At 39.2% G+C, this 25,274-nt stretch overlaps 1 protein-coding gene across 1 annotated transcript in view; it reads right to left on the reverse strand.

The window, feature by feature from the left end:
* Positions 1-551: 551 nt before the first annotated feature.
* The window catches only part of LOC118785437 (glycophorin-C-like), a 28,695-nt gene continuing 3,972 nt past the window's right edge, over positions 552-25,274 (reverse strand). The window contains exons 3-5 of the mRNA XM_036540062.1: positions 5,110-5,142; positions 2,937-2,978; positions 552-2,270 (exon numbers count right to left, since the gene is read on the reverse strand). Of these exons, the coding sequence (XP_036395955.1) occupies positions 2,074-2,270; positions 2,937-2,978; positions 5,110-5,142 (272 nt within the window). The 3' untranslated portion in view covers positions 552-2,073. The remainder of the gene's footprint in view (positions 2,271-2,936; positions 2,979-5,109; positions 5,143-25,274) is intronic.

Consider the following 25,274-nt stretch of genomic DNA (forward strand, 5'->3'; position numbering starts at 1 on the left):
TCTTGTCATATATAGTGATATGATGTGTCATTGGTGAAACATGGTGGCGATTATAAATCAAAGTGGACCTCTCAATGCCCTATTGTTTGATTTCTCTTTAATGGAGTAGAGTCTAGAAGTTTTTCAAATTGATTTGAATAATCCCATCCAAATATCCTTTTCTGAGGAAGGTTTAGCTACAATGAAGTATGTAAATACTTTGATATGCTTAGTCCTCATCCCAGCTAGAAAGGTATCATCTGTAACGGAATTTTGTAATGCAGACAATGGCAACACAGTATAAGCAATGCATTTATTTGTCAGGGCTAAACGGTTAAAGCTGGAACTTGCAATAAAGACATTCTTCTCTTGGAGAATAGAATGGGAACAAGTTCCAGACTGAATCAAAATATCTCCTGAAATAACAATGAAAAGCCAGAGAAGAAACATTCAGGGTGATCTTTAATAACCAATGACTTCTGCTAAGAGAACAATTTCAAATGTTAATTCATATATATTGTATTAAGGAATAAATTCTCATGTAATTTAATCTTGTCTATGAATGTGTGTTGAAAAGCATAACTACTAGGGAATAATTTTGATAGCATAAATGTGATTATGACTTTGAACAAAATGCTTTAGTATTTTAGCAAATCTTAAGATATACCCCTCAGGCTTAGAAACATAGCCTCCATTGAGTACACCAAACTGGGGGAGAACAAGCCATGACTCACACTGTAAAAACACATTACACATCCAGAGAATTCTCCATTCTCATGTTCCTGCTGAGAGAAACTAGAGAAATATCCATGCTTCCAGGCTTAAATTGTGGTCATTCAGTGGCTGATTTGACATAAACCAGATGTAAGAACATTCCACTTACCAGCCTTTGCATGTCAAAATACATATTTAACCACCCAACATGCCTGAATTGAGGTGTATGAATTCAAAAAAACACTCTATACACAAAAGAGTAGTATTAGTTAACCCACTATTCCACTAAATAACATGACTAACAAACGGTATTTCAACAAAGGCAGTGCTATACATCACAGAACAGGTATAATGATACACGAAAAACAACTCTGCAGTGCACTGGTATGCTCCTATAAGGGCATGGGGCCTGATGTAAGATCACAGTGTAGGTTACTTTTATTCCACTGAGTCAGGCAAAACTGTCTTTTATTTGACATACTACCATTAAGAGCAAAGGTCTCTTCAAGTTGGTTACCAACATTTAAGATTAGGCACACCCTTAACTCAGTACCACATTCAATTCAATAACCTGAATTGAGTGCGGTACTGGATTGAAGAAGGTGCCATCGTTAACATTTGCAAGGAGCAGTTTCTCAAACATGAATCACATTGAATATGTGTATGCTAGGCTTTTTGGTGACTTGACATTGTCTTTTGTGTATAATTATATTTTTCTTCCATTTCTTTCTGCCCTCGAGAGTAGTGATGCATTTATTACAAAGTGCAGAATCTCTTCTGATGCATATTTTGGTGCTGCAGGATTTGGTGAGTAAGAGGCAAAGTTATTCAGACTGAAAATGAATCTGCCTAATGACATGATACAGTGACTTTGAAGCAGACTTTTTTGAAAAAAAAAAAAAAATCCCTTTGTTACACTTCACAGTCAGAAATCTCACATATTGCATATCCTGTAATAGATGTACCTTTTTCCTATTGACAATATCTCTGGCAGGTATTGTAAGCCATTGGTGGAATTTTCTGAGCAGGAGAGATTGGCTCGTCTAGCCATGATTATCCCAAAGTAAGATGGTTTCTTACTCAAGGACAAATTTTTATGCTGAGAAAAAAAAGGTGCATGAACAACCAGGAGATGTAAGGCTTGCAGCAAAACACAAAATCTGTGACAGGTTAAGAACAGGCGTTGCATGTCTTTTCCTTTAACAATTTTAAATGTGTCAAGGGAGACATCTTGAGGGCATGACTATACAAGGAAGGAAAAAGTAAAAGTTCAAGAAAAGACTTCTTGACCTCCGTCAATGGCAGGTTAGGGACTCATTTGACTATGATTCGGATTGGTTCTTGGTCTCCAGTTCAGACACTGTGTGGGGATGTGCCGCCTCAGATGAAGTACTCTTTTTTGCTGTCATCCACTGCCTCCTGCAGGGCGGGGTCGCTCTTTAGTGCCACGTCGGCTGTCTCAGCAAACTCGGTGCCCTTCGCCTCATTGGTGTGGTAGGTGCCCTTGTGCCGGTACATGTAGCGCAGAACCACAATGATCAGGAGCAGCAGGACCACGATCACAGCAGCAATGACACCTGTAGTGGGAGGGAGCAGAATTCAGCCAGAGCATTGAAGCAAACAGCAAAAACAATACTGGGCATAAATCCTATATATAATTTTTATACTGGGCATAAATCATATATATAATTTTTGAATTAAATTGAATTCCAAAAAAAAAATTCATAATGACGCTCGTTCAGTTTTTAATGAAAAAGTACATAGCTTTGGAGACACAGAACATCAAGTATTTGTACATGTGTTTGTAGCCTGCACTTGTGATGGACTATGGCAGACTCCTGACCTTTGACAGAATGGCTGACTGAATTTACAGTTTAAAACAAGCCCAAAATCTGACAGAATTCAGGACACTGCTGTGGTCTTTTCAGTGAAAGAAGCTTATTTATACAACTGGATGTTTATTGAAGCAATTTGGGTTAAGCATCTTGCTCATGGGTAAAAGCACAGTGCACCACCTTGGTATTGATCCTGCAACGTTTGTGGTACAAGTCCAGTCCTTCTCCACTACATGACTCTATATTTACATACAGACAGAGTGGACATGAGTGATGGGCCTCAGCTGGTCCCCACCTCTCTTCTATCTCTCACGGGCGGAGCAAGTGATAAGTTCTAACCCTGGGGAGTCAATTAGCAAACTTTGAGTGCAGGTATGGATTCATGATAGCTGATCTACTCTCTCTCACCTCCCAGGATGGCATCAAATGATCCATCATCTGCACCAACACCTGTCGAGAAACAAATGAAACAACGAATTTGTCAGATCTCGTGGAATATTTCACATTTCTCAGTTCTTGAACTGTTATTTTGCCACGGATATTTTTGTGTAAATTGGGGTGACGCATAAGAATTGAACTCACAAGTGTTGCCTGAAAGCTGACTGATGAGCTAAAAGTACTCAGTACTGTTAGACAGACACACTTCTTTAGCATATTAACCTGGTAAGAGCTGTATGTTACATTTTCTTGACCCCCCTCTACATCCCATGTACGTCATTAGGCAGACATATGCTATTGTTACTTGTTGTTACCCACACATTTTGCATGAAGGAGGCTAAATATCAGATTATAAAAATGAACATGCATCTATTAAAAACATAATGAGGATGCTTGTCCTCTGATTTTGATTTAACTGTCTGAATAACTGAAATCAAAAGGTGTGCCATTTTACCCTGTGCCAGATTCAAACACTCTCATCATTCTTTACAGGTGTGGTACACAGAAATCAGACTTTCAAGTAAAATGAAAATTAAAACTATTTGCTAATGGAGACACCATCCTCTACAAGTAAATGCACACTTCATTAATGCTTAATTACCCATCACACCCAGGTGTTGGGCCTAGATTAAAGCTTCATTAGTCAGCACTATTTAAACAATAGTGCCCTCCCAGTTATTAAAGAACATGCAATAATAACAAAGCCCTCTCAGCTTGTAGAGAGAATGAAAGTGCAAATCAGAGGAACTGAAAGGCAAATGCAGATTTTGCTGGAGGGTGAGGCTGGTCAGTTAGTGTGTCTACCAGCTGTCCTGTAGAGCCATTGCTGAACAGGAGAGCTCACAGGCTTATTAACTCCCAGTGTCTGGGGGTCACAGAGTGGACTGTAATTGAGACTGAATAAGGCTGCAGAGTATAGCTTCATCAAAGTGCTTCCTCAGCCTGCACACCCAAGCCTCATTAAATCACTCTTCCTCTCAACACATTTCCATAATTCACTGCCTCATTTGCACATGTCGCTCTGTGTCTGACTTGTTCTGTTCTGAAATGCACATGCTGTTTTGCCAAAGGTATTGCCAAGATGGGCTATTGTGTGGTTATGTATATATATATATATATATATATATATATATATATATATATATATATATATGTGTGTGTGTGTGTGTGTGTGTAAACTAATTTGAGGCATCATTTTGCTGTCTAAGCTATGTCAGCTATGTCAATGTAGTTAGTTACAGTAGTGTGGTATCGTAGCATTTTCGGCTTCCCTCGTCTAGTCAGGTTGCACAAGTTAACTTAGGGTAGGGCTTGAATAGTGTTATGCTCACACTCACGGGTCTGGGAGTGTAGTTAGCCTGGTCTGACACTGTTGCTCATTCAACTTGCATGGATACACTTATGTTCTATTGTGCTGGAAGTCACTCTGGATAAGAGCATCTGCTAAATGAATGTAATGTAATGGTAGTATGCCAGAAAAATAGCTATCTATATATTGTAAAATCCTATCTAGTGAGCAAAACCAGTCACTGCTATAACTGACTGCCAAGCTGTTGGGGTAACTTTTCATGTAGACAGCTAGCTAAGTCGGCTCATAGTAAATAATGTTATATACAACAGCTGTGTCACATATGTTAATACCTGGGGGAAATGACTTAACTTTAGGGGGCATATGTATGAAACTCTATGGTACTCAGGCTGCTAAAGTCAATGTTTTACATTGACCGTGGTCTAGATAGAGGAACTAAGATGATGGAGTGGGCTGTTAGCAATAGGATGAAATAGTAGGACATGCTATAATCAAACCAGAAATATCATGATTAGCAATACATCACCTTTTACACACCTTTTTTCCAAAGTAATGACTACAAACATACATCTCAGTCCACGTTTCCTTGTGTGATTTTATGGCTTAATTGTCAGCTCTTGACAAGGCTGGGATCAAACCGGGGTCTTAGAGTTCAGCTTGTACTTAGCCATGACATGTGCAACTTTACATTATTTGTAAAACCCAAGGAAGGAGCAAGCTCACATACTGTTTCATACTCAAAGTAATGGTATAAGCTAGCTAATCACTTTATTAAACATTTTTTGCACCTTTGTTACATTGCACCACAACAATCATGTTTAAATATAAACTCACCTACGTGGATAGCTGTGGTGGCTTCCAAGGGAACTGTGAAAATAATCAGAATAATATTCAGAAAACACTGGAAAAAATATACTTTACAATACACTTTAAATATACTTTACATCATTTACAATACATAATGTAATATAGTAATGAGAGGGATTAAAATGTTTCCAAGTATTCATGAGAAGTCTCCAGTTACATAATTCAATTAATTGTGTGAATTAATAACAGGCAACAAAGTTCCATTAAACTCAGCCAGCTGGGAGTGTATTTATGACTGAAGAGTTCAGGAAGTGCTGCGCCAAATGGATTGTATCTTTACTGAGTCTGAATCGCATATATATATATATATATATATATATATATATATATATATATATATATATATATATATGTTTTATGTTTTATTTACAGCCTTTTCGTTCATGGGTCTTGAAGTCTATTTATCTATCTATCTATATATATATATATATATATAGACTTCAAGACCCATGAACGAAAAGGCTGTAAATAAAACATTCATCACAGCTTACATTTGATCTTTCTTGCTTTTCAAAAACAATTAGTTAGAACAAGATTTACTTGCAGGTAAAAACATATGGAATGGGCTTTTTCATTTATTACAAAATTTACTATTAAAACTGTAAAACTAAAATAGACCCATTGCCTAGCTGTAATGTATTTTCATTTTTATTCTGTGTTTATGATACAAATTCCCCATCACATAGTTTTGACACTGTTCTTTTTAATGGATGTTGATGAGTATGCTGCTAAAATGATTACCACTGCATCATCACATCAGATATTTTGTCCTTGTTCCTGAAAATGAGCTATGAGCTATACAGGCTTGATACACCACACTATTCCCATATCCTGTTTTTACAATCCCTGGTTGAAAGATATATAAAAAAGAACTCCAGTCAACAGGAATCAACAGCTCTTCTGCAGTGTTTATTAGTAATCTTTAAGAAAAGAAAATATTTTTAAAAATGAATGAAAGAGATGAATGAAGTGGTTGTGGTAGCGTCTCACTAACTGTAATGGTCAAACAGTCATGTGGAATACTACATTTTATTTGAACAATTCATTCATGGAAAGTCCATAAAATGAGCACTGATTTGTCACACATACAGCTTTCATGTCCTAACTGAGATTTTGTGAACATCTCAAGTCTGCCATGGACACAAGCCGTGTATTAGGTTTACACTACGATGCATTTGCAACTGTAGCAGAGCTGTAAGTAATAGCTGCTGTGAGTTATGCATAAAGCTGGTAACGTTAGGGTAGCAGGTAGCAGGGTGCTTTCAGCACTGATGTCACTACCTGAGACTCTGGTTAGCTAGAGTTGTTGCCTATGGAGCCAGAAGCAAAACTGCCTTTAGCTCCACTAGTAAAAATATTGGCCATTAGATTCAGGTTGTGCAATGAGAACAGGGGTTCAGGTCTCACTTGCAGCATTGCAGACCTCTTTCACGTTAATTGCACAACCTTGGACACCATGTAACTATAGAAGGTTTTTTTTTTTAAAGTATCAGGAAACAGAGGAGAGCTTAAATCCCTGATAAATTTGTAGTAAATACACAGCCTGACTGGCCAAGGGGGGGCTCCTGTTGGCTTTGTGTGAGAGAAGTGTTGTTGTGTTACTAACAGTGAACATCTGTTCCTTCCTGACTGGGCTCACACAAATCCAAAGGCTTTCACCATGGGGAAACAATATGCAGCTTTTGGGCCAGTTGAGGGGAAGCGAATAGGAAGACAAAACTGTTGAAAGCCAGAGAGCCTAACAGCAGCTAACAGTCCCATTGATTTCAAATATTTAGTCCGCACAACTAGAACTAAATGTCCCTGATAGCTAAACATTTGCTTTTATTGTGTTCCCAGAAGGAGTGCCAGTCTTGCTGTATGCTACACAGCTTTGAATCATGATGGTGAGTGTCTCCCAGAGGGACAGACAATTAGTTCCAGATTTATTCAGCCCTGCAGCTTCATGCTTGGCATGGTGACTATATGATTCTATAAGGAACAGATACAGTAGTTTCCCTTATTTGGTATACAGAATCAACAATAACACAATCTCTATTTTAAGAGGTAGTCCTATTGAAGTAATAATGAAAAAACCTGTTTTATAAGACAGACCAAGCCATGAGGGCAGCGTAAAGATATATTACACACAATATAAGACAAATGGACTCTAATGAACAAAAGAAAACAAGCACAGTACATAATGAGATGGGAGGCAGAATAAATGAAGGGAAACTGGCAAAATGAACCTGTTTATGTAAACAAGAGTGAAAACAACAAGAGTGGGGTGGCAGTGTAGCCTAATAGAATGGAGCAGTGCTTGTAACCGAGAGGTTACTGGTTTGATTGGGCACTGTTGCTGTACCCTTGGGAAAGGTACTGTATAAATAGATAATATGTAAAACTGCATGTAAACTATGTAAATCGCTCTGGATGAGAGCGTCTGCTAAATGACAGTAATGTAATGAAAATGAAAACATTCACACAGCATTTACATTTTTATCATTTAGCAGACGCCGTTATCCAGTGGGACTTACAAAGTGTGAGTACAAATTGCATAAATAAATAAAGTGACATAAAAATTTGTACAAACGGGACCCTACTGATCACATTCAAACATGTGCCAGTACCACACACAGTACTGAGATCACAAACGAGTAACTGACTCAGCACATGCAACACAATATACTTTTCTTTATTATTTCTCTGATGTGTAATTCTCTTTCCCTTTACCGGAACTAAGCCACCTGGCATGACACATTTTTAATAAATGAAAGCATGAAACCCTTGACTATAGCTATTAGCTAAGCAATCTTAGTTTTGTCTGCTGTGACCTAAGTAATCCATTTTGTATGAACACATCATTGAACAGAGAATCTGGATGTTGATGCTGAAGTGAGGGAGGCAGGAAGGCTGCTTATTGCTTATTAACTTCTACATGGGAGTGCCATTGACTGTGAAATCCTACAATGGTTAATGTCACCCTGAGAGGGTGAGAAGGCCATCCAGTGAGCCCCATAACCTGATTTCTTTGTAGCTCTGTGGCTCAATCTGGCCATAATCACTGGACCCCTGCAAAGTTTTACTCCCATACTGTAGCTGGTATGTAGTGCTTCCTTAATGTAATACATGTGTATTTGCATTATGACTACTGACCACTTCAGTGAAGCCCTAAATTCCTCTCCATTGTGTCATTGTCAGTGTGCTGACAGGCAGACAGTACAGTTGGGATTCTTTATTAGCACAGGGGATATGTTAATACATATTTGATAGATTGTGAATTACTGTAGGCTTCACATCTCTACCAATACTTCATAGTGGAAAACTCAGCAAGAAATGATTCTAAACTACTCAGTGGCCAATTCTGTCCTTTAGTCCTGCCCCATTAAATCTCTCAAAAAATGTGGGTACACAATACATTATGTAGTACAAACAACTCACACCATCACTGGAAAAGGCTGAATAATTTTAAATAGTTTTTAAATAAATGCGGCACTATGGAAATACCTCCAATTACGTAAGGATTTAGGAGGTTTGTATCCCTTGGTGTGGTTTGTTCCCAACAAAATTACATTGCATGGGAAGTGTGTTTGTGGTTTATGATGAGAAGCCACCAACAGAGTACATATGAGGACATTGTTTGGTGAAATAAATAAATGTTGGTCTCTCACATATTTGGTGGTGATAATTGTGAATGTCATATTTTTTATATTGTTTGTTCTGGTCTCTATGGGAAACTGAGATGTGCAACCTCCTTCATTTGGATTGTGGAAAATTCACATGCTTGTTACAAAAATTGGATACCCTCTACTAGTTGACAAGAGCATCTGTTAAATTGTTCCCAAGGGTCTAAACTGCCTGCCAAAGTGCATTTCTATTTTATGGAGCTCCACGCTTGTGTGAAACGTAATGGGTTGTCTTAGAGGTACCTTTTCCACTTATGTACATACCTTCTGGATAGTAATTGCCTTTAATCAACAGGTTTTGGAATAGCTGTAACTGGTTCTGGAATACATTCATACTGAATTAGAAACAGAAAACAAGTTTTTACCGCCTGAAGCAAGAGAAATGACAGAAATGCTATAAATATGAGCTATACAGTAGACAGCAATTCTGGTGGCATTGATGCTAAAATGAGTACACGATCATAGTTTTATATAAGCAAGATGACTTATATTCAATAATTGCGTTGACTTACTTTCCAGTTTCATATTCGGGTCGTGCACATTGATGAGGTATGTCTGATTGGGCAGAAGGAGTTGGCCTCTGCAAACAACACTGGATGTGTCATTTTTCTTCACTTTGATATCTGTGGTCTTGCCTCTTCTCAGGAACATTAGCAGGCCTTTAATAGCAGATTTGTGTGCAGACCTCTGGCACCTCACATCTATTCTCATCTCTTTATGGCGGAGGTGTACCTCCATCTTTCTCTCTTCAATAATTAACTCATTTCTCCCTGCTGCTTCACTGCCTGACCTCTCCAATCAACACCAAGGAAAAAGAAAGGAAGATGATGAATACAAGCAATGCCTTTTGTTTGGAAGTGCTGGTCCATGGAGAGAGGAGGAGATAGCTTTATGGTTTATAGCTTTATAGTGAGATCATTTGGCATGATGACCGACTTGAAGAAGTTAATGAGGTACAGACAGGGCCTCATGGACAGTTGGTAATGTTAGTGTGGGTTCTCTTGTGGAATCCCATTCACTGATCTTTATTGCTTTTGAGGATATAAAATCTAAAAAGCTGCTATAGAATAGTACAGAATATAGAATCAATAATATTTTTTCTCTTTTGGAGCATAAGTATATGTCCAAACATATTCATGCAAGCATTATGCTGACCCATGGCTAATGATGTGGAAGCTTTGCTAATGCTGGCTAATTCAACTTATTTATTTTATGTCCTCATCCACACAGAGTGTAAATTACATTCATTTCATCCTTCTTGTTACAAGGGGAGGTATTTGTTAAAGGAATAGACATTTAAAGTTACAAAAGATCAACAGGCATGAATGTCAAAAGGTAATCAAGGGCATTCCCTTAATTTTCAGAGGTTTTGCTATTTGATTCTACTAATTCAGGTACTTATCTGTTGAGCATTTTTCTGCAGGCACACATGCAAGAATACAAGCAAGAAAACATTGACAATTCATCTTCTGGAATTCAACTGGGATTCATGAGAGGTTTAATCAGTCGATTCAGAGTGAAGCCCATCTGTCTTTTAAACGGTACAGATGAACATGATTAATAAAGTACTTTTTTCTGTTGTATGTCCAACTGTGCAGGGAGGGACGACTTTCAGAGTATCTTCAAAGAATCATACAGCGCTGTTCAAGAAGGGTACAAGAGCAATTATATACTATGATGTTATCATTGCACTATTATGATATGAATATAATATATTATTGTTGAGGTTTCCCATTCTGGGGAGCTATAATGATTAGAGATAATCAAGAGAGACATTTAAGATCTTGGCTAAAATTAAATCACAACGTGAGTACAGGAATGAGATTCAAGTATATGGATATAAACTGCAGGTTCTATATGCCAACACACTGTCCTAATTGGCTAACTGATGCTGAGAGTTCAATGTATGATAGGGAGAACTTAAGCTTTTCCATGTTGGCTAGACTTACTGACTGACTTATTAGCTACAGTTACACTAGAGTTACACTATATAATGAAAATGAGGATTGCATATAATGACAGCCATTGATAGGCAGACAGATTTTCATTCAGTTTATAAGCTTGTATCATATTTAAATTATTTATCTGAAGAACATAGTCAGAAATTACAGTTTTGATACTAACCTGCTAGCTAATATTCACATTCCAGGCTAAAATGGCTAAAAATACTTTCAAGTATCAGTATGAAATATGCCATAACCTTTTCCTGTATGACCTCTAGTTTGACTGAGAAAATTTAGCTTACAATAGTTTCTCCTCTTTATCCATTTTGAAAATGCAAAAAGCTTAAATCAAATATCCTCCATTTGGCTTTTTATGGCTTTGCTTCAAAGCCTTCATCCAGATAGGCTTGTGCCAGCTATTACAACCAAGTCTTTTTCATGTTCTACATACTGTATTTTTGTACCTCACATAAAATAACCCTGTCTTACCTTGTTATCACCCACGTGCAGAACTTTGCATTTGGCAACGTTCGGCTTCGTTTCGTGGTTGTTTGCCTGATTCAGTTCCACACTCTTGAATCACTTTCGTTGCTTTCATCTCTTAATTTTGAGTTTGGCGTCTAACACTAAATGACACATAGGAAAGAAGGGCAAGGCACATCGTGTGTCTGTATTCTTCATGATGTAGTATTCTCCAGAGAACTCCCACCCACAGGTGAAAGCCAAGCAAGCGTGTCTGTTTTAGTGTGAAACCAATAAGATTCTGGTGTGCATGTTGCAGCAAATGGTCTGAAAGAACGGACTTAAAGTCGTGCAAATCAATTTCATTTCAATTGGATTTTATGCAAACCTCATTAAAAAAAAGAACAGAGTTGAAAAGAGTTGATTTGAAAGAGCACCAGATGTGAATCACTTGCAGGTCAGCTTGGATTGAAAACACCTTGAGGAATACTTCTGCTCCTGCTGCAGTCACAGCAAAAAATAAACCACCCTTTGAATTTGGGTGACTGACACTGCTCCCACGTTCAGCTGCGAGAAACATCAGTCTCTCAATCAGAATAATTGCCTGCATGGCGATTATGCATATGAGAGCCTCATTTACTGTAGGTGGGTAAAATGTGAACGTGAGCTCAGCATGAGCGGTAATTATGTTTTATTTTTTCAGCGATGAAAGCTATTTTAGTTTGTCACACCTCAGTGAGAACGTGTGGGTTGGCATTTAAGATGGTGTTTTTTTGTTGTTGTTTAGACATTTAGTATGCATCCATGGCAATCAAAAGGGAGTAGATAATTCTCCACAGATAAACTATCTTACTCAAGGAGCAGATTTACTGCATAATAATTGACCAGCAAGTATCATCTGGCTGGCTGTAAGTTTAGAGTACATTGAATCTGAGTTAAATAGTAAGGCACATAGAGAATATTATGCAAATCAAGCCCGTTGTTTGTAAGGCATGTTTCAGTTTGTAACATAAGCCCCACAAACCTTCTTCCTTTTTTTTGATATTGCACTACAGCTGCAACCCCAGTGGAGGAAGAGAAGCTTGTTTCTTTAATGATGGTCAGGTATTGTTGACAAACACTGACAAGGTTTTTGTTGAGATAATGCATGAGAAATTCTGATAGGGAATGTGTTCTCAACAGTGAACATGCTGGCATAGGAAATTATTATTCTGTAATCAGAAGTGAAAGTACCTCCCAATCTCTTCTGCTATGGTTTGGACCATCTGTGATTATTTCATACCGGTCCCCTGTGACACCTCTCCAATTTCCTCTGTAAGACGTTCTGGAAATCATTACCAGGACTCCAGCCAGAACAAAGACTCGTCCTTCCTTATGTCATCTTGGGCTGGTTAGTTCATCCTAAGTTCAGACCACAGCAGAGAAACTTCCTCAAAATCAGGCTAAACTAGGTCTGTCCCTCCAATCAATTTATATATGTAATGATTCCCAGAAAGGGCTTAAATGTGTATCTCCACATTAGTCTGCAATGTATGCTTCCAAACAATGTATTCAGTAATATTAATTTTATTTATACTATTTTAAATATTTACAAATTGAACCTGAGGAACCCTTGGTGCTATGGGACATATCCTTGCTTCTTTTATCCTCATTACATATGCCAGCATTTCACAGCATTAGCTCATATTATCTGGATGCTCTAGAAATGTATCTCCGATACCAGTGTTAAAAAAATGTGTCCAAAGTCTCAGAAAGCAGTTAACAACAGGGAAAGCCAAAAATTTAGGTGATGCTGCAACCATGGTGGTACTGTAAATTTTGAATTCCTACTATCCATGAATTGAAGAAAGATTGCTGTGCACCAGACACAAACTGACCTAAACACAGATGTGTGTGTATGTGTGTTTGTGTGTCGGGGGAGGGGCGGGGCTTCTGCTCTTTATGGATCCACATGAACTTGCTATACCGTATTTCACTGGCGGACTCGGGGGGGCAGGGGGGGTGCCCCCATGTTTGAAAAAGCATCGCTAAAGTGCCCTCTAGAGTGGCAAAAACAAGAGGAAGTGCCCTATTGACTGCCCTTCACATGGGAAAAAATGATTTAGTGCCCTCTAGGGTGCCCCTTCATGCAATAAATTATGATGATGTGCAGGCTAGAGCAAGTAAATTTGATAATGTGTCTTAATGAGTGCCCTTCTAGTGGAGAAAATGTGATGCAGTGCCCTATAAGGTGCCCTTACAATGGTCTAAACTTGACATCCTCTATTGGTGCCCTTCAATGGAAAAGGGTGCCATTATGAAGTGCCCTCTATGCCGCCCCTGCATGACAGTGTCTCTTTCCAGTAGAGAAAATTGGATGCAGTGCTGTAAAGGGTGTCCCTACATGCGTGAGAATGTGGGGAAGTTTCCTAATAGATGCCCCTCCAGTGGAGAAAAAGTGATGTGGTGATAGGTGATAGGTGTGATAGGTGCCCTTACTATGTTATAAACTTGAGGGTCCCTACAGGTGCCTTTCTGATGAAAAAAACTCATGAAGTGCCCTCTTAGATGCCCTTCCAAGTGAGAAAACACGATGAAGTGCCCTTGCAATGGAGAGAAAAAAATCTCAGTGAAGAAAATGAGATGCAGTGCCCTACAGTCTCCCCTACAACATTCTCTCTAGGGCAAGCTTTCCCAAAGTGGGTGCCGTGATGACAGTCTAGGGGTGCCGCCAAATACTTTGAGAAGATTTTTAATTTACCTCTCAAACCCTGCTTACATTCAAAACACATTGTATGGCCACTAACAAATCTTTTCTGCATCAAAGCTGTTCTAAGGTGCCTTAAAGTCAACGATGTGGAATCAGTTTTCCCTAATCTGACTATGGTCCTCAAAATATATCCTACAATCCCGGTGACAACTGCTTCAGTAGAGCGATCATTCTGTAAACTGAAGCTGATCAAAACCCAGCTCAGAAACTGATGTGGGGAAAGAAGGCTCTCTGATCTTCTGCTGCTGTCAATTGAGAGGGATATCCCAGTTGACCATAATGAGATCATTGACATACACTATATGGCCAAAAGTATGTGAACACACCTCCTAATTATTGAGTTCTGGTGTTTCAGCCACATTGATTAACAGGTGCATAAAATCAAGCACATAGCCATGCAATCTGCATAGACAAACCTTGGAAGTAGAATGGGTTGTACTGGAGAGCTCAGTGACTTTAAATGTGACACTGTCATATGATGCCATCTTTGCCACAAGTCAGTTTGCGAAATTTCTGCCCTGCTAGATCTGCCCCGTAAGCAGCAACTGTAAGTGCTATTATTGTCAAGTGGAAGTGTCTAGGAGCAACAACAGCTCAGCCACAAGGGGCCGCCGAGTGCTGAAGCGCATAGCATGTGAAAACCGCCTATCCTCTGTTGAATCACTCACTACAGAGCTCCAAACTGTCTCTGGCTACAACATCAGCAAAAGAACTGTGCATCGGGAGCTTCATGAAATGGGTTTCCATGGCTGAGCAGCTGCACACAAGCCCAACATCACTATGCACAATGCCAAACAATGGCTGGAGTGGTGCAAAGCACGCCGCCACTGGACTCTGGAGCAGTGGAAACGCGTTCTCTGGAGTAATGAATCATGCTTCACTATCTGGCAGTCTGATGGACGAATCTGAGTTTGGCGGATGCCAGGAGAGCGCTACCTAAAGTAAAGTTTGGTGGAGGAGGGATAATGGTCTGGGGCTGTTTTTCAGGGTTTTGGCTAGGCCCCTTAGTTCCAGTGAAAGGTAACATTAATGCTACAGCATACAAAGACATTTTAGACAATTGTATGCTTCCAATTTTGTGGCAACAGTTTGGGGAAGGCCCTTTCCTGTTCCAGCATGACTGTGCCCCTGTGCACATAAAGACATAGTTTGGCGAGTTTGGTGTGGAGGAACTCCAGTGGCCTGCACAGAGCCCTGACCTCAACCCCACTGAACACCTTTGGGATAAATTAGAATGTCGTTTGCAAGCCAGACCTTCTCATCCAACATCAGTGCCTGACCTCACAAATGCTCTTTTGGCTGAATGGGCACAAATTCCCACAGACATACTCTCACTCAGACAAAATCTTGTGGAAAGCCTTCCCAGAAGAGTGGAGACTGTTACAGCTGCAAAGGGCGGGGGGGACTCCATATTAATGCCCATGGTTTTGGAATGGGATGTCCAATAAGTTCATGTAGGTGTGATGGTCAGGTGTCCACATACTTTTGGCCATATAGTGTATATAAACACATGGCCAAAAGAAGAATTCTGCTATGACTTCACCAGCCACCATCTCCCTTCCCTGACTACTAAGCTCGCAAATCATAGCTTTCTCATTGACATTATCACATCTGTCTGTCTGTGTGTTTGTGAAACAAATGTTAATAGTTCCCTCTGTGTTTTACTTTGGAGGTGTTTGTGAAATAAACATTTTAAAGGTTTATAGTTCCCTGTGTGTTTTTATCATAGAAGTGTGGTTATATTTTTAATTTGGATCGCCTAATAACATAATGTTAATCTTAATCAAGGATGAAGGCTATTGCATCATACATGATGCATCATAACTTTTTGCATGCTGGTGGGTCCCCATGTCGTGCACCAGGTGCCCTTTTTAATTTTTCGCCCCTGCCCTTCAAACAGCTTGAGTCCGCCACTGCTGTATCTGCTGCTTGTTATTGCATGGAGTGAGAGAGCTATGGTAAGATCTCCCATTGCATCCTGGGATGTGTCAGGCTATAAGTTATATGGGGAATGGTGTGTGTTCACTGTGGTGATCTGACTGAATTACAGCTCTGTTTTCAAAGCAGGATAAAGTATGAAAGAGGCCAAACAGCTGAGCCCTGTCTCGACAGAGACTGCTGTTCAATATCAAGTCACAAACCACAACAGCACACATGCAGCTCCTCTCCACTCCCTAATTTCATCATACACAACTACAAATACTAGGCAGCACTCTTGCTGCTCTCTCAGTCTCTCTCCCTTTTTTATTCTTATGAAATATTCCTGCTTGGGTTGATTGAATAATTACATTAATTGGTTTTATAAAGACCTGTATGAGATCCACAAAAGCAGTGGTTAGGGACTGGTGTAATTAAGGACTGAGACTTTCATAATTGTTTTAAACTACCAATTTGTGTCACAATTCTCCCACTACTAATGCTTGATGCATCTTTGACAGTATCTTAATCTCTTCTCCATATTCACTTCAAATGCTAAAAACTTGCGCTTCTTGTTATAGTAACAGGTTGTCCTTACTGGCAGAAGTGGCAAGCAGCATAGTGGGCAGACTATATTAACAATGACAATCTCTGAATTGTCATGGGAATTTTCAGTTGGGAAAGGAGTAACATTTTGATGAGGTAAAAATCCATTTTTTTGTGATCTCAAGATAAGACAAACCTGTGATAGGCAGCCTTGGTGAGAGAGGATATGCCTCCTGTAATTTTAAATGAGGCCTTCCATTTTTAATAATACATCCTGTCAATCTTGTCCTCATTAAGATGGAACAAATTCTCTTTCTTTGCCACTTGTCTCTCTGTCAATTTACTTGATGCTGATTTCCCAGCTGTCAGTGGTGTAGTTTGGGCCTTCCCCACAGCCATTGTTGTATGTGACAAGGAAGAATGACCTTGAAGTCCAGGGCAGCGGCTCACAGATGATACCACACTACAAGCCTGATAGACACTTTACTTTAACCTAGGCACTGATAGACATTTTCACTTTTACACTAACATTTGAGGAATAAAAACAATTTAACAACTATCATTCTGAACAAATCCTTGGCCATTTTCACTATGGAGCTCTCACAGTCACTGAATTCGACCCAGAATGCCAGCAATTACAGTGGTAATTAACCTGATTATTTTTAATTAATTAACTTAATGAGGAAAGACATAATGAGAACACTTTGGAAGTGTTTAGAACATGTCTGTGATGAGTCATGATTACTTTCTCTACAGGACACACTAAGTATATTAATTAGTGTTGCAGAAGTTTTTTGTCATTGCCGACCTAGGCCTATCAGCTGACACAGCTGAGCTCTAATGCAGACAAGCTGATGGATAAACCTGTTAGGTATCCAGGTATCAGATGTTGTGCGGCATTGAATAGTATAATTTTACTAAAACAACTGAATTCACTGTTTTGTTTTGTAAACATTACATCCCTACACAGTTCTCTTGTGAACTCTCTTCACAGTATATCCCTAAAAATTCTAAAATTGGTGTATTTTCGAGTTTTATGGGCAAACATTTGCTTGTGTAGTTTACTATTGTCATCAGTACTTACAGTATATAGTAAATACATAAATAAAATGTGCTGCATCAGCAATATCAAAAGCTATAGGAGTTAAAAGACTGTTTCAAACAGTTCAAGAGTGTGTGTGTGTGTTCACATGTGTGGCTGGAAAAGATCATGTTCCTGTAAATGTGTAATTGGCTGGCTATTCTGTATTGTGATACTAATTTAGTACCTCAACAGGACTTCCTGTGGCTGTGGCTGTGATCAATTTCAAATGCTATTTCTGCCCCAGGAACTTGATGAGGCTGGAAATAGAGCCGGGATCATAGACAGCTAAAAGGCTGCACTCATATGACTGACATTGTGGGGGACTGTAAACAGCACAAATTGTTAAACTGACTTTTCTCCAGTCAGATTAATAGATGATGAGATGATTTTAATATCTTGTGTGGTCAGTGCAGCTCAGTAGAGGCTGCCATCCTCCAATCCCTGCAGATCCAGTGAAGTTTTTATAAAAGATGATGAAAAAATGTGGAAACAATTGAAACGGACAGCTTGGATTGTTCAACTACATGTCATATGTAGGCCAACTTTTATCTGAAACAGTAAACATTGAAGACATTATCTTTTTCCTTTGCTCATTATGTCTTCCCTTCATCTTATAACTTCTGAAGTGTGGTATGGACATCTATAGTGTCATATCATCTGATATATTATGATAGACCATACTTGAGGAATTATGCAGAAACAGATACAGGGCTTGGTCTATTACAGAGTTAGATATTAGAGTCTATATGTTTTATACATTTTTAAAAAAGTGATTTCATTTATTGCATGTATCTCAGGCATTTGTTGATAGATGAACCTACTCTTTTCAATAGGAAGTCAATGAGATTCCATTGAGAACTGTATAAAGTCAGGAGCAGATTAAACAAAACAGATTTCAACCAGATTTCTATAAAAACTTGGTATTGCTGGAATTGTAATGTTTCCAAACATTTTCTTAAAAAAATTCTTTCTATATTTGAAGCTTGTGAATGGAGTTCATTTTGTAACAGTTTCAGCAAAGCACTGGTATGGTTTTTTTTTCTGTTCACATTTATCAAAGGAGAAAATAAATTTTTGTGGTTCCCTTCAGGATGGCTGGAATAATCTGCCTTTTCTGACCAGCTATTGGCCTCTCAAAAGGCATGTGTCACTACAAACATTCTACTTCCTTTACTTGACACATCATGTTTCTTTGTCAGAATTTCTTTAATTCCTTGTCACAGGACAGCATGGCAATAATGGACATTGCTACACATATGATAAAACCTCATTCTTCTTTATATCTGAGGTGAGGACCATATCCAGAAATATCTGAGAGGCTTGAAAAAGGATCCTCATGTTTTTAAAATGACTGTAAAGTTGCCTTCTCATGGCTTTTTAAGAACACCGGGGCTATATCAGCTCAAGACTGGTTGTTAACCATGTTGACAATAGAGCCCAGTCTTCCATTTTTTCCATATGGAAATTGATATTCACTTCTAAGTGATGCTGTCCAGGTCCCTGGATTTTGCTTCTGTCCCCCTGCCTCTTACCTGTTTTGACGTCTGTTCCTGTTGTTTTTTACTGGAGCAAATGTGAAATGACCTCAGAGACCTATTGCCAGCATTTCTCAGCCATTTTTATAGCTGATCAATAGGTTTGTGTGCTTCTTAAGGGTTGTGCAGAGACAAAGAAAGCCTCAAGCCTCATAGTTTTAATAACAGATTTCAAATCCTATTCAACTTTTATTCAATTGCAAGCTGGTGAGAGCAAAACTATAAATGTTTCATGTTGGATCATAAGCATGTGGACTATGCTTCCACCACACTGAGTGAACAGAATTCAACATTGTTTTGTACTAATCATAATTTAATGTCTAAATTAAGAATTTGACAGTTTGCACCCCTGCCCAGCCGACTGGAGGTAGCAGTTGTTGCAGTTTGAAGGTTTGCAAATTTCAAAAGTATTGGTACATGGCCACGTGAAAAGAGGTTGAAAAACCAAAATAAGACAAGAGCATGGGGGGGGGGGGGGGGGGGGGGGCTTGTGGTCAGGCATGGGCGTGACATCCACCCAGCTGGCACTGTGGTGTTAGAAGAACTTTGGGCACTAACTTTGGCTGTTACAACTCAGCCAAGAATGCCTCCTCACCCTGACAATGAATCCTTCCTGCCAGCCAGACAATTCCTTGCTTGAAAAAAGAAAGATTTCCTCTGACTGTTTCTTTTTTTTACCTTCCTTCCCTCCAGGCTGAGCTGACCGCTTACATGAGATGTCTCCCTTTGATATTCTGCCAGTGTGCTGCTCACTGAGACCGTGTGAGGTTGTGACTGTCGAATCAGCTTGTCAAAAACCGCAGGCAGGCAGTGAAGCTTGTGCAGGCTTTGTTTCCTGTCCGTGACAGGGAGAGGGTAAGTGGCAAGGCAGGGTCACACTGGCAATGCATTTTGTTTGATGACACCATCAGTCATTATTTGTCAACCAAACCCTTACACAGAGAATGTGTTTTCAGTTATATTAATACAATGCTGCCTAGAAAGTTGACTTTGCATTAAGATCCAGGCTGCTTCTCAGACAGCTTCCTTTTCCTGTTTGGCCATCATACTTTTTGTGATGGATGCTTTCTTATGGCTTAAAGCAATTTAAAATTCCAAGATGCAACAATTACTGCCTACATGTGCAACAATCAGGAATCATAGCACCACATGCAAGTACTCACACACAGTCCTTAGAAGCAGATTTGTTTGGGCTTAGCACACAGCCTCCACTAGTATATCCTAAAGATTTCTACTTGTTGTGGTATTCAGACCAGGGTTTGCATTGACACTACTCTGCAGGATCCCCGGAACAGGGGAAGGAAACCTAATTCATCACATTAAGGGTGAAATCCCTATCACCAAAAAGATAATGCCAATGAGCAAAGCGTAAGAGGAGATATCCTGAGGCATATGCTGGATTGATATCAACCTTTGAGAGACAACATCAGTGAGGTGGGCGGAGGTGGGAGTGTTGGGTGGGCTCCCTCAAAATTTAATTCCAGCAATGTATTTCACTTTTCTGTCAGCACTCTACAAATGCTGTTTGTTTATCCAAATATCAATATTTTCATCATTTACAGAGAAGGGCTGTCTGCTTGTACTGCCATGAAATAGAGGGCCCTTTGTTTTAGTAACCATAACCCGTAATTTTTGTCTATTTTGGAATGAGAATGGAAAGCATCGTACCACTCAGCTGCGTGCAATTATGTGTAAGATTTGAATTTCTTTTGAGCAGGTGGAATACAACGGTGTAGTCTTATCTGTAGACGAAATTCAAACTCTAGTTAACAGAACATTTGTGAAGGTACTGAAGTGTTTCTCTCTAGATGCACAACACATGTAAATTGATGTACTTACACTTGCCTGGAGTGAATTGAGATCCACATCCATCTTTGATATGCTCATGTGCCACATACTCTGCAGAGGATGGCACCTACTCATGGGGCTGAATGCCACTGTATCTTTCAGAAGAGAGGATGCTGGAGAATATGATTAAGAACTCTAGTCTGGAATTCCAAATGGCCCTTAGACTACTAGATCACAGGTATTTATTTAATTTCCTTGACATCAGACAATGGATCAGGGAGAATTCTCTAAGTTTAAAAAATATATAGCTGAATTTCTAGTTAAATGGCTGGGAGGTGGGTGAGACTATCCTTCCTCACTAAAGATATATGAGCTTGCTGGCATTGTCCCTTGAGATACATAAAAGAAGGTTTTGAATAAGATAAATCAGGAAATTCCTAGGAGCCTTTCCAGGACATTACAAGCAGTATTCTAAGCAGTATTCTAACTCTCTGTAACACTTTTCATATATTAGATAAAAAGAGAATGTGAAGTCATTTGAACCCATACATGACAGAGACAGGAAGTTTGAGATGCGTGAGCTCTGATTATTAAGTTGTGATATAAGTTCCAGTAATTTCTTCTACCTCGTCCCAAAACCCAGGGAAGGTCTATTTGATCATAATAAGAATCCAATACATTAAACCAGCTTTATGTTTATTATGTCCAACCAATCACTTTCACCTTCTCATAAAACAAGCAAATATACATTATCTTTTAATTAAGTAGGCTATTATGAGATCCTTTTCTCACCTTTTCTACACCTACTCATCAATGCAGGTTCAGGGGAAAACTATTATGAATACTTTCATAAAAACAACAAAAAAAAAAACAAAAAACAAAAAACAAAAAAAAAACTAGAAAATAATTGGAGGCAAAAGGTTATTTGCAATGAGAGAAAATAGTTCTTGGGTATTTAATTTACTTAATCAATACAGCTTGTTAAGAGGGAGAAAGAATAAGTGATATTTCTTAATAAAACAAGAACGCACAATTATTTTATGCAAGTGGCCTAAAAATGTCCTGTGTTTTAAAGCAGGTTCCAAAATAGAATATGCAAAATATAGATAAATAAATAAATAGTTAATAAAATAGTTAATTAAACTTAAATCTGTTAATATTAGGAATCTTGTGCATCATGTCCTTTTGGTGTCATTACTGTATATTATTGATATGACTTTAAATCCTACTGTTGTCCTTATGTCTGTGTTCCTTGTCCTGTTTGTACCATTTCTTTTATTTATGTGTTTGCCCCATGTAGACTGCATGATATTAAATAATGTAACTGACTGATTATGACTTTTTATTTTGATTATTATTTGATTAGCAGTTAACTCATGAATAAATTACTGAATTCTTTACTGAATAGGTTGAAATTTCCAAATATACAATCAAAATATTTGTCTTTGTTTCCATAGTGTGTCACTATCCACTTCTCAATCTGACTGTGTAATTATACTTCAATTTAACCGAATAACAAAAAAAAAAAAAAAATCATCATACATTACTCAGGTGGGTGCTATCCATTGGGTGGTTGTTGAGTGAAGTCACCCCCTACTCATATACATCTCCATTAAAGACTATGAGATCCATTATTGTTAGTAGTAATATTATTTATATTAATATTGTTTGTATTATTATTCCCTATCTATTTATATATCAAAACCAGGACTAGGGAAAAAGAGAATACCTTCATATTAGTGCTGTAAAAGGAAGTACATAAACCTGATGTATAACCTATTCATGGGTGTCAGTTTGTTTTGAAAAGTGCTGGGGACAACGACGGGTTCGACATGTTAAGGCTTTGAAAAAGTGGTGTGGACGAAATGGGCCACGACAAAAAGTGGTGGGGACATGTCCTATGACATACCCCTATGAAGCTTTGTGCTTATAAGAAACACCTGTGCATTTGTTTCTAAAATGCAGCCCTGAAAAAGCCATTCTGCTCTACACACAGACAAGTTTTTTTCCGCTCTCTAATGAGCCATCCGTAAACTTATCTGCACAATGCAGCACAGCACTATCAGCGTGGAACCGGCTTTAGCCTGTGGGACTTGGGCAGAGGCCAGGGTGAACAACACGTATCTACAGCTGGCGGTGAGGGCAGCAGGCTCAGGCCCAGGGCTCCTGTCTAGCCCCTTGTCACCATTCCATGGCTGGATGAGCCAAGCACAACAACCAGAACAACGGTCCTCTCTCTGTCGAATGCCTGCTTTCAGCAGACAATGCACTCTTTCCATCTCAGTCTCTCCAACTCTATCCAGCTGCCTAAGGTCAAGGCTGGCTGTGAGCCTGACAAGTGGCACGGATACTTACGTGCCCATTGTTTCTATCACTCCAAAAAGATTATCGGGTGTATTGATTTCCCCCACCTAGGGCACTTGGAGGATCTGTTACTGTGCTGCTGACTTTGTCTGAACCGGTCTGTTAATAGGTGCGAAATTTTATGATTGGATCAGATGACTAGCTGCAAGTAGTATGAGCCTGATTGGAGCTGGTATTGTATCTCATGCTCCCAGTTTGTGCTCCCATCCATAGCCATTCGCAGACAGCCATTGGTTTCTCTGAGCTTGACCAAAGACATTGAGACGATACTAAATCGATGGGAGAAAATGGAATTGGACAAAAACAGTTAAAGTTTCAGATTTGCGTACAGAACAGAACAGTGTCCTGTAAGTGTGGCGGTAGTGTGGTTCAGCATTAAGTAGCAGGCCTTGCAATCCATTGGCTCCTGGCTCAATTCCCAGATAGGGTGCTGCTCTTGTGCCCTTGGGCTGGATACTTAGCCTGAATTACTTTAGTAAATATCCAACTATATAAATGACCTGTAAAAATTGTGAGCGAGGCAGGTCACTTTGGATAAGAGTGTCTGCTAAGTAAATGTAATGTCTCTAATATAATGTAATGTGAGTTGTCGAAGCATGCTGTAAATGCACTGTTGTAAAATGCAGGAAACAACAATAATAAAATGCAGACCGTTAACTGATGGTGCCAGCAAATAGACCTGCTTCAGTTTGTGTAGTGGACGTTTGGAGCTACGTCAGAGAGGGTGAATTGAGCTCCTGTGAGTCTGCTCTTATCACTGAAGCAAGCACGCCGGGCTTGAAGTTTCCCTCTGCAGCAGTCAGATAAACAGACACTCCCCTTAATCTGTGGGTCCACAATCTGATACCCCTCATCTGAACCACTGACAGAGGCTTTCTCACACTCCGGGCTCTCTGTTCCACGCTGACAGGCTGGAGTTTTCCCTGAGGCCTCTGCCTTTCGTGTTCCAAGAAAACAACACTTTATATTTTATCTGTTGGAGTTCACAAGTTCTGGAAAGTTTGTACCTGTTCCACTGCCTCTGGTTTGCATTTTCCTGTTCTACCTCTGCCTCTGTATTGACATTACAGCCCTTTTGCCTCTGCGTAGCCATAGCCTTTCTGCCCCTCTCACATGTCTGTCTCTCACCTCTCACTCTGTCAGAAGGAATCTGTCTACGGGGAGAACATGACAACAAACATCCTAAAAGTCTCCTTTTCAAAGCAGCGAAACAGCCATGCCGAAGTGAACAGTGTTGTCACCTAATATTACACTGATCATTCTTGCTAAGACATGTGAATTTGTGATATCCTTGCCCTCATCTAACTCTTTGGCTGAGATGATGTTCCTGTGTTTCTCAAACATGCCCCAGATAAGCCAATCAAGCCAACACTTATATATGGAGCACATTGTTCATCCTCCAATAATAACAACAAAAAAGATCACTGATTACAAATGGAGAATGCCAAGGTAATCCCTATTTAGAACACTGTTGATATAAAGAAGATACAAAACCGTCAGTTTTCATTCACTACTGCTACTGGCAGATAGCACTGTCAAAATTCCTTTTCAGGACAGGAATGTAATGAATTTTTCAGCCGCCGTATGCTTATAATTGCATGTGCATGATCCCTCAGAAGCATGCTTCTTTCTAACATGTGGACAATAAATTAATATCATTGATTAATGTAAAAACTGAGAATAACCCTCAACAAGGCACTTCACGCACATTCTGTATATTTGTCAACACACATTCTTTATAGGAGGCATGTACATTTTTCACAAAACTGTTGGTTTGGGAATGCATATCCATATTTAGTCTACTCAAAACCCTGAAGAGCTTCACTGCTCTGTGCGATATTCCCAGCGATAAAGCCAACCTTATCATCCAGACACAAAGCTGAGGTCTCTGGGATATTTCATCAGCATTACTGAGGCAACTCATTTGTGGCATTAAAGTGCCTTTGTGCTTGAGCAGCATGTCTGTGGAATTAATATACCTATATTTCCTAGTGTTTTTGCATTAAAACTACTTGCCCTTCAGGTATAATGAGACATAACAGTCTGTGCAAGTACACCATTGACAATCAAAAACAAATT

This window comes from Megalops cyprinoides, chromosome 11 (genome assembly GCF_013368585.1).
Source record: "Megalops cyprinoides isolate fMegCyp1 chromosome 11, fMegCyp1.pri, whole genome shotgun sequence".
NCBI classification, from domain to species: Eukaryota; Metazoa; Chordata; class Actinopteri; order Elopiformes; family Megalopidae; genus Megalops; species Megalops cyprinoides.